Consider the following 16190-nt stretch of genomic DNA (forward strand, 5'->3'; position numbering starts at 1 on the left):
TATTCCGTACCCTTTTTATATATACTTCGAAGGAGACTTTTCGCTTTTTTAAACTTTAATCTTATTAAATACCTATTATAAGATTAAAGAGATTTATAACATTATACTTAACCTTTAAGATTTAACCTACTTATAATAATTGTTTACTTTTATTATAAATAAATAAAGTAATAAAAGAAAGATAATATAAAGACCTTTATAATTAATATAAACTATAAATATATAAAGGGTATATTTTATTAAAAGATTATTTAAGTATAATATTTTTAAAATTTAAAAAAAGATATATATTATAATTAAAATTATTCCGGAATTATTTTTAATTTAATTTCCTAATATTTCCTTTAATATATTATTTTATAAATTTAAAAATAACTATTATATATTAATATATATTTTATTAAGTTTTTTATATTTTTAAAAGTAAGTATAATTTAACTATTTCATAAAAATACATTTATAATATAAAGCTTTTTAAAGTAACTTTAAATTAAAGTTAAAATATTATTTAAAGATTAAGGTTATATTTATAAAAAAAGTATAACCTAATTAAACTTTTACTTTATTATATTATATTAATAATTAAACTTTATTAAATATACTTTAAATAAGGTATAAAGTAATTATTTAAAAAATATTATAAAATAAAGTTAAAGTTATATTATAATACTTTTATATCTTTATTAAAATATTTAACTATAAAAAAGTATAATATAATATATAATAAAATTATAAATATATTATTTTAAAAATATTTTAAAAATAATTTAAAAACGATTTATAATATTAATAATTTTTATAATTAAATTTTTTATATATAAAGTATAAATAAAATATAAAAAAACCCTTATAATTATAATTAAGTTTTATTAAATAAAATTTAAAATTTTATTTATTAATTAATATTATATTTTAAAAAATATAAATATTATTAAAATTATATATATATTATTATATTATTAAATTAAAAAATATTTCCTATTAATATAAATAATTTAAAGGGTTAAAAAGTAAAATTAAAATTTTATTTTAAAAAATAAAGCTATATAATTATTATAAATTTTAATAATACATTAAAATATTTTAATATAAAGTTGCTTTAATTATTATTTTAAAATATAAAATAAATATTTTATTTAAAATTTATTATATATTTTATTTTTAATTAATAATTAATTAAAAAAGAAGATATAAAAAATAAAAAGTTAAAGGATTTAATAATAATAATTTATAATTTTAAAACTAGCATTAAACTATTTAACTATTAATTAAAAGTTTATTATTTAATTATACTTTATTAATTAAAAGTTAAACTAATAACTATTTTAATTTTAATATTTTTAATATTTAAAATAATAATAATAACCTTATATTTTATTATAATATTAATATATCTTTATTTAATGTATTAATATAATCCTGGTTATAAAGCCTTTAAGGTTAATTAATAACCTACCTTTTTTAAAACCTTTATTAATAAATTATTTAAAGTTAAATAAATATTTAATAAATATAGGTAGCCTTTAAAAAGTATTAATTAAATTTTAAAAAATAATAGTAATAAATATAACATTAAAATAAAAAAGCTAAAGTAAAATTAAAAATAAAAAAATAAATAGCTTTTATAAAAAAATAAAAATAAATATTTAAAATATAATAAAAATTATAAATTAAATAGAAAAAAATATAAATAAAGTTATAGCTTTAATATAAATAATAAAATAAATTATATATAATAATATTATTTATAATATTTTAAATTTATAAAAAATGTTTAAAGAATATTTAAAAGTTAATATATAATTTTATAAAAAACATTTATAATATAAAAAAATAAATAATTAATTAAAGTTTAAAGTTACCTTTAAAATTATTTAAATATTTTTAATATATTATATAAAAAAAATATTATAAAGTAATAATAATTTTAAAGTAATTAAAAAACTATATTAATATAAATTTTAAATATTTCTTTAAAAGGTTATAATATAAGGTTAAATAAAGTAAAATATATATATAATATATATAAAATAAAAATTATACTTTATATAAAAAGGTTAATAATTAAATAGGAAATAATTAAAAAATAATTTAATATTAATTATAAAATTTATTTAATAATTTTTTATTATTTCCTATTTTAAAATAAATATATATTTTTTAAATAATATAAAAAGGATTATAATTTAATATAAATAAATAAATTAAAGTATTTAATTAAAATAAAAAATAATTTAAAAATAATTTAAAAATATTTTTAATTTACTTTATCCTTCTTTATTTTAAAAAGTATAGGAAAAATAATATTTATAAAAAGTAAATTTAATATTTATTTTTATTTAAATAATATTAAGCTATAAATTATTAAAATATTACTTTATAATTAAATTTAAATTAAAATATATATAATTTATATTTTATTTAAAGTAATATTATAAAGAATAGGAATAAAAGTATAATTTTTTATAATTACTTTTACTTTATAAAATATAAAAGGAATAATAATATTATTAATTATAAAAGTATAAATATTTTATTAATATTTTATATAAATTAATAATAAATAAAAAATAATTAAAAAACGTTTTTTAATTAATTTATTTATAATTAAAATATTATCTTTACTTTTAAAGCTATTAATATAAAAGTAAGTAATAATATATTTATATATATTTTTAATATACTTTTTAAAAGTATTTAAAAAGGAATATTTATAATATTATATATAATTAATAATAATATAAAAATGTTTTTAAAATAATATAAATATTTATATAAAGGGTTTATTTATTATTATTTAAAAAGTAATAAAAAACCTTATTAATAAAAAGTATAATTCTTCCTTACTATTTTAAAAGTTAATATAATTATTTTTAAATTATTTTTTAATTATTTTTAAAGCAAAGCTTATATTATTAATATTAAACGTTAATAAAAAATATTAATAAAGCTTATATTTATCATTATATTTATATTAATAATATATTAATATATTTTAATAATTAAAAGGTATAATAATACTTATTTATATAAATATTAATAATAATTTTAACTATAATTATAAAAGTATTAATAATAGTTATAATTATAATTATAAAATAAATAAAGTTAATTATATTATAAAAAAAAGAAAGTTTAAAGTTAAAAAAAAAGGAATATAATTAATATAAATAATATATAATAAATAATATAATATAGCTTTTATATATATATATACCTTTTATAAAAAAAATATAAAACATTTTTAAAAAATTTTTAAAATATTTAAGCTATATTTTTTAATTATTTTTTAATTATTTCCTATTTATTTTTAAAATATTTTTAATTTATCTTTTAAAAGTTTTTTAACTATTTTTAAATCATTTTTAAATTAATAAATATTATTATAATAATTATTTTTCAATTATTTTTTAACTATTTCCAATTTATTTCTTAATTATTTTTAATAATTAAATTATATTATATGTATGTTATATATATGGTACGATTTTAAGATTACGTTAAATAAGGAAGATTAGATGTACTGTAAGAAAAATTCTACCTGTAAAAGCTTTGGCCACTATCAGGTCAACAAGGGGGGGTAACCCTCAGTTTATCTATAGACTCTGCTTGAACTGCGGTCTCCGTCGGTACTATGAGTACTTCCGCTCACACGCTCCGGCTTCGGCTTTACCGGTACTTGAAGTGACTTAATGCACGCTGTCGTGACTTGCAGTACAAAAGCTTCTGATATTGATATCAGAGGCGCTGAATATCGCTACTCATTATAGAGTGGATTGAACTACGTAGGTGCATGGCTCTTGTAGAATTGATGGGTTCGTGCGGGGTGTACCGACGCTTGACGGGGGTTCATCAGCGACCGGGAACTTCCGCCTACACGCATGGAGTTTTAGGTATTTAATGGTAAAAGAGCCCTTCCCAACCTACCTCCAACGTGCGTCACTAAAAAGAATTGTCTCTCGCGTTTTGTGAACGCCCAGGATGGCTTCTAAACCGGGAACCATTTATCTTGCAGTCTGCCAGAAGCACACCCTCCCCACCACTCAAGAAACCGTGAATGCTTTAGCCCAGCAATGCCATGAAGCCTCCAAACAAGACCCCTCTCCAGATCTAATCCTCTTCCCTGAGGCTTACCTCGGCGGGTATCCCAGAGGCGCGAACTTCGGTGCTGCCGTCGGAGGACGCGCGCCCGAGGGCAGGGAGCAGTTTCTGAACTACTTTAAAGATGCCGTGGATCTAGGGGATACGCCCGAGGGTGGGGGCGACCAGTGGGTGAATCGTGAACTGCCAGGTCAATCAGACCGCTTGAGGGGCGATGGTACACGGGAGCAGCTCGAAAAAGTCGCGGAGGAAACAGGCATCTTCATCGTTACGGGGTTGGTCGAGAAGGCTGGAGGGACTCTATACTGCGCCGTCGTTTACGTCTGTCCTAAGCTCGGAGGTGAGTACCATACAAGTATTCATACGCATATGATTTGCAGGAACGAGGAGTAAAGCTGATATATATGCTAGTCATTGGGAAAAGAAGAAAGGTAATGCCAGTAAGTGTTATATCCCGAGATAGTCTCTACGTAACGAACTTAATTAGCTGATTTTCTCGCCTAGACAGGGAGTGAGCGCTTGATCTGGGGCCAGGGACAGCCATCTACACTCCGTGCCGTGACAACCAAGATTAAAGGGGTCAATCTTACGCTCGCAGCGGCGATCTGCTGGGAGAACTACATGCCGCTCTTGAGGCATTCACTCTACAGTCAGAACGTCAACCTCTATCTAGCGCCTACAGGTTAGTTCCGCGGAGTCGTTTATTTCACCCTCGGGCAGTTTTCGAGCCTATTGCTCATGTATGCCCCCGAATCGTGAGCTGAGTCACTCCCGATCTGGCAATTACTGACTGCAGCGTGTGTAATAGCTGATGCGCGGGATACTTGGGCACCGCTCATGCAAACAATAGGCTGCGAGGGGCGATGTTTTGTCTTGAGCGCGAATCAATGCGTCAAGAAAAAGGATCAACCGGCATGGGTCTACGGGGAGAAGTCCGACAGCGAAGAGTTTGTGTGTAGAGGTGGTTCTTGTATCGTGTCTCCGCAAGGCCAGATTCTTCAGGGGCCCTTGTGGGAGAATGAAGATGGCATGCTGACTGTGGGGGTCGACTTTGATGATTGCTTGCGAGGCAGATTAGATCTCGATGTCGCTGGGAGCTACTCAAGGTAAGACCGCGTTATTTCTCCGGGCTCCTGGGATGAGTTTACTAATATGGTGAACAGGAATGATGCGTTTAAGTTGACTGTTGCAGGTCTTGATATCTCTCCCCCATTTATGTAGTGGTATGATGCGTTATTAGTTATTAGACACTAGTTGTCATAGTTACCTCCTCGTGTTAATTTATAGTGAGGGGGCGTCGGTGAATGATACAATATTGAATTCTTCAACATTGTTAGTCGATATTATACTGACGCTCAAGCTACCACGTAGTACTGTATTGAGCCTTATTTTCTGATCGCACGTAGAATTTTAAACTCAGAAATCCGTGCTTGAGTAATCCTTATCAACGCCTTTTGAACGAACGGTTTACTTCCTCCTGTTATCACTAAAATATTCAGAGTAAACACGTAGTTTGAGTTTGCCCGATCACGCCTAGAAGGCCCGTGGCCGACGCTTCGCACACATAATAGCATATCCCTTGTTCAGTTTACGCTACAAATAACTACAAGTAATGCCGAGCACGACTTTACACCTAGGACGCATCTTCGGCGTTAGCTATATACAGAAAACTAGCATTGACATGTAGTCAAAGCCCAGGGGTGTAAGTACACAAGCACGCCTCCAGCAAGAGGGAATGTGGCGGAGGGGTAAAGCAGGGTTAGGTCAGGGGTTCCTATGTTCCCTGAATTCTAGGTGACTAGTTACGGGTAGGTTCTGTAATGGAGCTCCTATTATCGCCATGTTCTTCAATCAGTATGCTTCTAGACAATGAACTTGTTGCAACAACTTTGAAAATATCGAGTTTTCAAAGCCTCAGATCTATGTGATTCGGCAGCGTTGATGAGGGGCAGAAATGACCTCAGGGGCAGAGGGCGGGGGATACTGACCTTACAGGGCTGGATGCGCTAGACTTAGTGCTACACAGCACTACTGTGCACCTGTGATAGCCATAAATTAGGTCCTATAGCTAGGTACTGTACCCGCCTGGAGTTAGTGGGCTTAGACCTAACCTCAACCCCGAACCTCGGACGTTTGTTGACACAGAATTTATTATACCAGGCTCTTCAGGTCTCAATGTCGACCTGATAGCAGATAGCCTCGAAATCGATTCGACACAATGTAATGACTGACAAAGTTCCATAAACTCTCTACATCCTTTTTAAACCGTTGAAAAAGCGGTGCTGGTAGGTGACCTGTTCAGCTAGGTACCTCAATTAGGTACCTAGACTGAGGTCTATGCCGCAACCACAGCCTGTGTTCCATCGTAAGTTTGTTTTCACGAATGATGGACTTTCATACCACAGTTGTATTTTTTTATAGTGTAGCTTGCTTGAGATTGACTGTCTACATAGAATAGGTAATCCAGTCTGGAAGCAGACTCGGTTGTGGATAGCGACATACTTAATCAAGTACAGATTCCGAACCCCCGCGATAGACTACCTAGAGTAGGTAAGTGCCGCTAAACCTAATTAGGCTACCGCGGCAAACGCCAGAACTACATAACTCTAACGTCGATCTCGGGCATGAGGTCTCTTCAATGACTCAATTGAATCACTGTTCACGAGAAAGCTCTCACACGCCTCCTAGATTTCCATTTTATCCTCTCTTGGATATCTGCATCTTAACTGCTGCTTTATGAGATACGTTGGGGCACGCGCATCACCGTTTCCCATCGCCGTTATTGGCTCCCCCGCATTACACCCCACCAATGTCGTTCATCACGGTAGCTGCAGCCACGCTGCCAAGTGTGCCCCTTGATTTCAAGGGCAACCGAGACAGGATTCTTGAATCCATCCGGGTCGCCAAAGAGAAAGGCGCCACGGTGCGCACGGGGCCCGAGCTGGAGATTCCCGGCTATGGCTGCCTGGATCACCATCTGGAGGGCGACACCTTCGCGCACTCGTGGGAGGTCTTGGCCGAGATCATCAGCGATCCTGTATGCGAGGGAATGCTCGTCGACCTTGGCATGGGTTGTCGGCACAGGAGCGTCAGATACAACTGTCGCGTTCTATGCACCTACAAGCGCGTGCTTTTCATTCGTCCCAAGATGTCACTTGCCATGAACGGCCTATACAGAGAGGCGAGACACTTCACCGCTTGGGCGAAGCCCTTACAGACCGAGACCTATTACTTAGAAGAGGTAATTGAGCGAGTTACAGGACAACGGTATGCTATCCCGGTTCTCTGCCTCACAATTCTTCATGAGCAGAAACCCTCTGTTGGAGCTGTATTTTATCATCCGCCTCATTGATCCTATGTGGTGGGAGAATTCTGATGCTAATGATTGAGAAAGCACGGTTCTCATCGGTGATGCGCTCCTGTCCACACGCGACACGGCCATCGGCTGTGAAACTTGTGAAGAGCTATTCACACCTCTTAATCCTTCCACACACATGTCATTGAACGGGGTGAGTTTCCATGAAAACGAATACGAACTTGGTTCACTCAAGAGCATTTGATGGCTCAACTGAATCCTGCGTCGTTTGGTTCTATTGAACTTTCTCTTAGGCCTTCAAGAAAGGCCCACCTGTCGAATAATGCAAGCTGACTCACAAACAGTGCGAAATTATTCTCAATTCCTCGGCGTCACATGCTGAGCTTCGGAAGCTCAAGACGAGGCTCGACCTGATTGCGAACTCGACGAGAAAGGCAGGCGGATGCTATGTCTACGCCAATGCGACAGGCGTTGATGGGGTAAGTCTCTACTTACATGAATCGCAATACCATTCACTCCATATTGCTTGATATCTTATTGGGTTTCGGAGCGTTTGGTTCTGGATGCATCCGCTTGGGACAATGTTCATGGAGAAAGTGAATTGCCAAGATCGATGTTCTTTCTTGACAGAACAACCTCGCCAAGAAACATGACGATTAAGAACACCTGCTGGTGATCAGGGTACAAGCTAATCCGAGCCAAATGTAGGAAGCACGAATGATGTTTGACGGCTCGTCAATGATCTTGTTGAATGGCAAGCCCCTAGAACAGGGGCACCAATTTTCACTTGAGCCCGTTGAAGTTATAATAGCGACAATCGACCTTGAAGAAATACGCAGTTATCGCTCTGGCATCTCTCGAAACGTCCAGGCTGCACAGCAAGCGGATTATATCAGGGTAGAATGGGATATCCGTTTATCGCGCTCCGTCGATGACATTTTTCGATCCAAGAGTCTTCAGTTCTCCACGGAAATTCAGCTTCGTGTCCTCGATCCGATGTCTGAGATATGGATGAGCACTTCTGTGTATCTTTGGCAATACCTTGTCCGAACATCGTCTCCGGGCTTCTTTCTAAGTCTATCTGGTGGATTAGACAGCTCCACCGTAGCATTGTTCGTCTACGGCATGGCCAAAGTCGTCCTCGCTTCTATTGCGGCCGGTTCAGAAACGACGTTAGCTGATTTAAGACGGGTGACTGGCATGGAGACTCTTGTTCCAGAATCACCGGAGCAGATCGTTAGCATCTTGCTGACAACATGCTACACATCCACAGTCAATTCATCCGATGAGACCAGATCCCGGGCGGAAAGACTGGCCGAAAAGCTGGGAGCGAAGCACTTAACCGTCTCCATAGACCAAGCAGTTGAGGCTAGCATGGCCATCATCGACAAGGCCCTCGACTTTACGCCGAAGTATTCGATTGAGGGTGGCACACGTTCTGAGAATCTCGCACTCCAGAACATCCAGGCGCGTTCGCGTCTAACTACACAATACATGTTAGCTCAGCTTGCCACCACAGCATCAAAGTCACCAAGGGCTGGATCAGCTCTCCTTGTGCTCACCAGTGGTAATGTGGATGAGAATCTGCGAGGTTACTACACGAAATACGACGCTTCATCCGGAGACCTGGCCCCCCTAGGTTCGATATCAAAAGAAGATGCGAAACGTTTCCAGCGATGGGCGATGGAAGCCTGGAATCTCCCAATAATGGACGAATTTATAAACGCGACCCCAAGCGCCGAGCTACTTCCATTGTCTGCCGGTGTACAAGACGACGAGTCTGAGACCGAGATGGGACTTACGTATAAGGAACTTTCCGTCTTTGGAGAGTTGCGCAGCATTGAGAAACTAGGCCCTTGGTCTTGTTACCTTCGTTTACTCGGCCTCTGGAAGGAGCGCAACCTAACGCCGGGGCAAATCGCAGAGAAATGCATGCGCTTCTTCAGAAACTATGCGGTATGTATCAAACCCTAATTTCCGGCGGCTATGAGGCCCGGTATCGGTAGAATAATATTTGATTCATCAGAGCTAACTGTTGTTATAGTATGTAAATTTTTGACCTAGAAACACGCACACTTGACTGGCGTCAGTCTAGAAAAGACGAAATGATGAGGCTGACATATTTCATTAGTATCAACCGACAGTATGCTGCCCCTGAACTCATATGCTTCCTACGCTAGGAGGACATAGCTGCCTGTGAAAGCGACAAGCAGTCAGGACTATACAGAACTCCTCACAAATCTCCCCAAACCCGCCCCATTTTACTTCACAGAATAGCTACTAACACCAGGAAACAGTAAAGCTACTATTATTACTCCATCTGTTCACATGGTCTGTCTCGCCCTCCTATCATTGGTCACCTTGTGACTATAATCTAGCAATCCCCATGATCCAGAGCTAAAAGATTTCAACTAACATGTTTTGTGCACCCAGTCGGCATATAATCCGGATGACAACCGCCATGATCTCCGTCCGTTCCTATACGTCGTAAATTGGTGCGTGCTTAATACCCTCCTTAGGTTTAGCAAGTTCTCGACTAACATACTTCCATGCGGGCAGGCCCTACCAGTTCGATAAAATAAAGAAGCATGCTGAGCACTTAGAAAGCTTAGACTAGATAGGACGGGTAAGTTGGAATTAGAGTGGTTCTCATCTGTAGATAAAGGCCAGATTCACGTGTTTATTGCTGTATAGACGCGATCCGATAAACAGTAACTGGGAGGCGAGATGGAATCTACGTCCATCAGACACTTCATCTCACATTGATATGAACTTTCAGGGAAAATGGACATGGCTAAGTGGTTGTGTGATTATTTTCACACTATGTTGGTTGAATTGTATACATGATGATTCTAAGACAGACCGCTAAATGAGATGTAAATGCCGGGAAAAATTAGGGGTTGACAAGACTCATAAGATAGAGCGTCAAATCGTGATGCCATTACGAAGCTCTTCGGCGCCTAACCCGATCGGCGTCATTCCCATCATCAAAACCTTCTTTGAGAGCAACATCGTCGTCATCTATAGCAAAGTTGTCTGATTCAGAACGACCCTCATTAGATGTTGGCGCTGCTGTCGGCACCGGTGTATAGCCAACGGCTGAACCTGGACTGCGATTACCGGGTTGCTTCCCAACACCCAGCAACTCCACAACAACAAAACGTGCCAGGCGGATGCACGACTCATCAATAACGCGCCAAAAGTAGTCCGACGCTATTATGTTGAAAATATTGCCAACGATATACCCGGCAGCAAACGCCGAGTTTTTGGACCAGCCATATTTATCCTGCAAAACCGCGTAAAGAGGGTTGCCGACATGAGTGTGACCTAAACCCTGCAGCAGGTAATAGGCGTAGCTGATCTCGCCGAGGTACTTGAGAAAGCTGACGGATAGAACCTTTTGCAACACCGGTAGCTGCTCAAGGCCCCAGAGCATCAGAAAAGCGCCGATAGTGCCCCACCACCATAGCCAACCTCCTACCGGCTCTGGCGCGCCGTGACCGGAATCAGGACGCCAGGCTAAGGGCGTCAATTCCCAAATAGAACGGTAAGGGTCTGCGCCAGACGGCATAGTTTCGGGCCAGCTGCACAATAAGGTGCCGAGAAGTACGAAGAACACGGCCGGGATGGTGGTCAACCATTTGCTTGTGATACGTATAGGTCGATTGAAGAGGCGGGATATGTCGTCCGACAATGGTGCGAATCGCAACTCGGCGAGCAGCATGCCACCCATGGCACATGCGACATCCCAACGGCGAGCGCAGTAGACTGACCAGGCTGCGACGAAGATAATGACGCTCTTCCGAGCGACGGTGGTTAGCGTTGCGGTCGTGGCTATCATCAAGAACATAACCAATGACAGTCGATACTCTACACCTAGAGTCCATGCCTGCCCGTAATGTCGCGGCAAAGGCTTAAGTCTCGGCCACTGTGATGACAGGGGTCAGTAAATTCTTCTTCTCGTGGCCTCCTCCCGCATGCCTGCGGGACAACACACAGGCAATCTTCATGATAAGATGTGGAGGGAACTGGGCAGGAGGTTACATACGTGGTATGGGTCCATGACGGTAACGGCGGAGAGCCAGAATGTCCACACATGAGCGAAAATATTAGGGGCTTTGCGGTCCATATCACCCCAGGGCACATAGTAAGTGACTAGTGCAGTTATGAAAGCGAGCGCCAACAGAGGTCCGAATAAACGAATAGCACGACGTAATGTCATCGACGAGACGCTTGTCAATAGGTCGTCACGGCTAGTTTTCTCCTGCTTATTCGGCTTGGCGGCGTCGTTTATTTTGCGTAGGGACGAGTATGACAGTACGAATCCTGACAGCACAAAGAACACGCATACCATGCCTTTCCCTGCTATCAAGGCACGTACAAGAGGTAGCTGGATGAAGTGTTCAAACTTCTGCCCGTCTTTGACTGCTCCGTATGGCTTGAATACAATTTCGCGGTATTTGTCCATGACCATATGCTCGTTGAACACTATCCAACAGGCCAGGCCTCTTATGCCGTTCAGATAGGTTGTCGACATGGTCTTCGGTAGTTTCCGCTCAGTAAGGCCCAGCGGTCGGGCGATACAGAAGGGAAGGAGGAAGATAAGCCATCGTATCGTCGGGCTTGAACGGGAACGGGGTGGCATCCAGTCATCGTCACCTATGGAATTGGGGTTGTTCGAAGTGAGGGGCAGGGACTCCTCATACTGACGGTCCTGACTGCCAGTGAAGCCCTTCACCCACCGTCTTATACTATTCATAGCGAGGGTCGTTCACCGAGTGAAAAACAAAAACAACAACCAGACAAATTAACGAAAGACTAAAAGGCCGTAAAGGGGGGGAAGGAACCAGAAATGAACCCAAAGAGAAGAAGTTTCTACTGCCACAGGCGGTTCCCAAAGAGTTAAAAGAAAAGAATGGCTTGGCCGGTATACTCCATAAGCTTGTTTTCAGCTCGGGTCGCATTTTGAAGCATCACGTCTCACTATGGAAGCATGACCCTAGCCCCAGTCAGGCAAGTGTCGCCGAAGACGTCCAGGCCCCCCTGGTTTCCCATACCTAACAGGATAGTTGCACACGCCAAGTGGATACGAGTTAGTTGCACAGATACCCAGGATAGTCAGGCTTAACGGCTATGCGATTTCCCCCCCGTCTCCCAAATACGTCAAATTGGCTGGTTGACCCTACTTACTTAAACAGGGCTATCACTTGGGGGTCTCTCGTAGATCTTATAGTAAGTAAAGGCTAAAGGCGTACGCCGATCAATCAGCGTGCGCTTTATTTATATACAATAGCGGTTCATAGCGTTACCCCTAGTGCTCACGATGCCTGCGTGACCATTGGGGCCCAATCTTAACCACATCTACTATGTATCTTCCATGTGGCCGTTGCTAACAGATCAAGGGATAGTATAATTGCAGTCTTGAAATTACCTAGAATGCACGTGTTTTTTTTTTTCTATACTGGTTAGCTCATACCAGAAATGCAAGGGTCTGGATAACTCTGAAGTCATCAAAGGGTCTGATAGGGCTAGGTTACTTGCAACTGGGATAATATACAGGGGTATCGGTACATAGTACGTACGAACCTATGCGAAGATGCGAACATTGCTATGTTGGGTATAGGGTGGTGCTTCGATAGTGAGACCCGATGCTTCAAAGAAAAGGTGAGACAATTTCAGCCTGTCCTTAAACATAGCCTATCCTAACGCTTCCCGGTTAGCAATATTCCTGAAGGATCTCCCGGTCGGTAGGACGATAATGCGTAGCGCGACACTATTCTCTAGCATAGCAAAAGTAATGTTAATCGCAAGGCTGCTATGAAAGAATTCATTGAGATCATCATCATCCTACCGACGTACGGTATATTTGGGGGCGAGACAACGTATCGTGTACTACGTACTCCGTACCGTATCTCCTTTGGAAAGACAACATGTCAGAGTTCCATATCGTAAAAGTGGAGATGAGTGTCTGACGTGGTGTAGGCAACCAACGCCAAGGCTTTTTCGTCGACCTTGCTGCCCTCAGCATACTTACTCAGGAGGCATCAAGGTGATGGGGTCATTTTGTTGACAACGGTCGATTAGGTACACAATACGATACGAGGAAGCTAGGAATCACGCACAGAATAGCTACCAGTAATAAGAACCTTCTGGCCATCGTACCAGGGAGAAGGGCCAGCCCTACGGAAGGAAATTGCGTGGCGGAGGCCCAGACTCCAAGCTGATGGTTAACCCCCGCCCCTGTTCAACCTGAGACCTAGCACCCGTGCTTTTTCTTCCTTTCTAATGCTTCCACCATCACACGATAAGGTCTATCGATAAACGATAACACTAAATCGAACGTTAAAATCTAATAGTAGCCTCGCGAGCGAAGTTAGTGACGAGCCAGGTTTGAATCTATTTACTTTCTCTGCGGAGTAGGGGTTTCGCGCGGAGCGTAGTGTAAGTATAGTATGGTCCCCAGGAAGCTAACCAATTTAAAAAGATGGGCAAAATTATAGTCGTGCGTGATGCTTGCGTTGTAGCAGCGCGTATGCCGTTGGCACTGAGGGTAGCATTAAGAACTTATATGCCATGTAAGATTAGGGAGAAGGAAGTGTTACCAAGGCAAAACTGCACGGGTTGTATCTGGATAATAGGGGTGTCGACCATCAGCTTATCCGTATTGTCGTATTTGACATGCTTATGAGGATACTCGCTAGGGCTAAAATCGTCTTCCGGCTGATTTCACGGCGCGACCGCTTATCAGCCAAGGAACTTTTGATTGGCATTGCCAAGAACAACGTGCAGGTATAGTCGGCATAAGCGAACCAGTCAATTGACGGTGAATATCATGGTAATTTTCCTAAGCGCATCACGCTTTCTTTCTGAGGCCGCTGTTAGTTTTTCTGATCTGGCCACATATGTGTATTTGAGCATAAGAGGCAGCATACTAGGTACCGGTATGAGATATTGGTATGACCCCCTCTATGCCGTGTGTAGGCTCACGTGGCAGTGCAAGCTTGTGGTTATGCCAGTGTGGCTTTTGATACGCAATAATATAACTAAAACAGAAATCTAACACCTATAACACTGCTGACATGATCACCACCTTTTTTCCCTGTATCAACCCGCTCTGTAACAATGATCTTTTTTCAAGATACAAATAGTGTAGAGACATCTCTATCATGGGCATATCTTTAGCAAGGACTAGTGATAGGGCTATCATCAAAGCTATTTGTAGTAATCTATTAGGTCCTATCCCCCAAAATCGGTGAGAATGTCTCTCATAAGCAAGTGCTAAATATCCTCATTTTGAAACCAGCGGGGCCGGGCCGTCTTAATGTCTTACCTAAGCGGGCAGACGGAGTACTATATATAAGCGCATACGAAGGTGGTCAGTGCCTTCAGCGTGTGTAACATCATGGCTTTCTAGGTCCACTTGGTCTATTGAGATCTCGTCGATCCACAGAGCTGATTTGAGTGTGCTTGTTGTACACAACTTAGTTGCCACCTCTAGCATGCGTGGATCATCAATAAGTCTCACAGTAGCGAGAGCTCGATCTCCTTGAGTAAAGTCTAAGACTGTTAATGAACTATCCTCAGAGTCTACACATTAGACGCTGAGCCATAATATAATTCCGCTCTAGTGTCAAAGTTTAATGTTGCTCGTGAGTTGCTTGAGGCGAGGTTTGCGAGCTGAAAATCGGGGGCACCAGCACCGTCGGATCGACTTCTTTGCTGAAGGCGGAAGTGTCCTTTTGTGCTCTGGCCAGTATCGTCTTTAATGTCTTATAGGTGTCATCCGTTCCCTGGCGTTTCTCTGCCTTAATATTGAGCAGATCGGATTTGACGAGATTGGCAATGGCCTCCATGGCTGTATTCTCGAACCAGATGTGGTGTTTCATCTCTCTGATTGCCTTATCCACCACGGGATGCAGCTCTATCGCATCCTCTAAGTATGGGTTGTTTTTCTGGGTTGGACCCTGGAATTAGCCGGTAATATGAACGATCCGGGGGATCGCGCTTATCATAGCAGCTTGAAACAGCCGCGCAGTCGTACAAGAGCCATATGACAAACTCCAGCATGATGCAGCTCACTACCGAATTCGTGGTTAGTAGCGACCAAAACTGTGGTGGTTTCAGGCTTATGCAGACTGCTTAGGACGTAGTTTCATCACTAGAAAGTCCTACTTTCTAGCTCCAGCTACAATAGGGGATGGTGATGTAGAGCATTACTTACTAGACCGACAGTTGTATTTTCACGATTGGCTCTCTCGGTTTTTGAGATAGTCGTGCGCCTCAGGGGCTTCATAACAAAAGTCGAGGCTTCGGTGAGGGTAGGCTATTGCGAGGACTGATTTCTATCTTATGTACCCTAAAGAGACCAAAGTTCGCAATCTTCAATGTGCCTAGTTTGGTAGGGACATCAATAAATTGAAGAATATCGGATGGCTTCAAATCCCCTGTTGGGTGTCAACATAATGGATCAAAGCTAGGGTATGTGTGAGGCCGGTAATCTGTCCAGGAGCCCCTGGGAAGACATCGGGAGTACTTCTAAGCTCTTGTGAACCATTGGCATCCCCAAAATTCCAGAGGTCACTGCCGCTCGCCTATGAGAACAAGATACAACAAGCTTGTTCGCAGCAAGCTAGGGTCTTATTGATCAGTTCATCTTCAATCACCTAGATCTGTTCTAGAGTTTCAAGTTCCAAATGATAATAATAGCTTTCATCATATTGAACGTAGGTGAGGCTATAAAACAACCGTTAGACCTCGAGCGTCTAACGGCGTG

At 39.5% G+C, this 16190-nt stretch overlaps 4 protein-coding genes across 4 annotated transcripts; 2 read left to right on the forward strand and 2 right to left on the reverse strand.

The window, feature by feature from the left end:
- The first annotated feature begins 3619 nt into the window (after positions 1 to 3619).
- On the forward strand, positions 3620 to 5509 carry F5B22DRAFT_611190 (carbon-nitrogen hydrolase). The gene is made up of 5 exons (XM_047975262.1): positions 3620 to 4441; positions 4513 to 4541; positions 4606 to 4783; positions 4910 to 5207; positions 5265 to 5509. Exons 1-5 carry the CDS (start codon positions 3982 to 3984, stop codon positions 5320 to 5322), a joined length of 1023 nt encoding a protein of 340 aa, XP_047829647.1. The 5' UTR covers positions 3620 to 3981; the 3' UTR covers positions 5323 to 5509.
- Positions 5510 to 6910: 1401 nt separating this feature from the next.
- F5B22DRAFT_637124 (NAD+ synthase) lies at positions 6911 to 10034 on the forward strand (the record flags this gene model as incomplete). The annotated part of the gene is made up of 7 exons (XM_047977388.1): positions 6911 to 7368; positions 7496 to 7610; positions 7762 to 7896; positions 8126 to 9373; positions 9695 to 9748; positions 9851 to 9912; positions 9977 to 10034. 7 exons carry the CDS (start codon positions 6911 to 6913, stop codon positions 10032 to 10034), a joined length of 2130 nt encoding a protein of 709 aa, XP_047829648.1.
- A 324-nt stretch (positions 10035 to 10358) lies between these two features.
- F5B22DRAFT_647658 (uncharacterized protein) lies at positions 10359 to 12176 on the reverse strand (the record flags this gene model as incomplete). Its single annotated transcript, XM_047978907.1, has 2 exons — positions 10359 to 11345; positions 11466 to 12176. 2 exons carry the CDS (start codon positions 12174 to 12176, stop codon positions 10359 to 10361), a joined length of 1698 nt encoding a protein of 565 aa, XP_047829649.1.
- Positions 12177 to 15007: 2831 nt separating this feature from the next.
- Positions 15008 to 15542, reverse strand: F5B22DRAFT_611200 (uncharacterized protein). Its single transcript, XM_047975263.1, has one exon. It carries the CDS (start codon positions 15301 to 15303, stop codon positions 15055 to 15057), a length of 249 nt encoding a protein of 82 aa, XP_047829650.1. The 5' UTR covers positions 15304 to 15542; the 3' UTR covers positions 15008 to 15054.
- Positions 15543 to 16190: the final 648 nt, after the last annotated feature.

The sequence above is a fragment of the Xylaria bambusicola genome, assembly GCF_022495145.1.
Source record: "Xylaria bambusicola strain CBS 139988 unplaced genomic scaffold F5B22scaffold_28, whole genome shotgun sequence".
Lineage (NCBI taxonomy): Eukaryota > Fungi > Ascomycota > Sordariomycetes > Xylariales > Xylariaceae > Xylaria > Xylaria bambusicola.

Coding starts and splice junctions, on each gene's coding strand:
- F5B22DRAFT_611190 (XM_047975262.1), top strand. CDS start 3,982: ATGGCTTCTAAACCGGGAACCATTTATCTTGCAGTCTGCCAGAAGCAC. Junction 4,542..4,605: donor AAAGAAGAAAGGTAATGCCA/GTAAGTGTTATA, acceptor TTTCTCGCCTAG/ACAGGGAGTGAGCGCTTGAT. Junction 5,208..5,264: donor GTCGCTGGGAGCTACTCAAG/GTAAGACCGCGT, acceptor TATGGTGAACAG/GAATGATGCGTTTAAGTTGA.
- F5B22DRAFT_611200 (XM_047975263.1), bottom strand. CDS start 15,303: ATGAAACACCACATCTGGTTCGAGAATACAGCCATGGAGGCCATTGCC.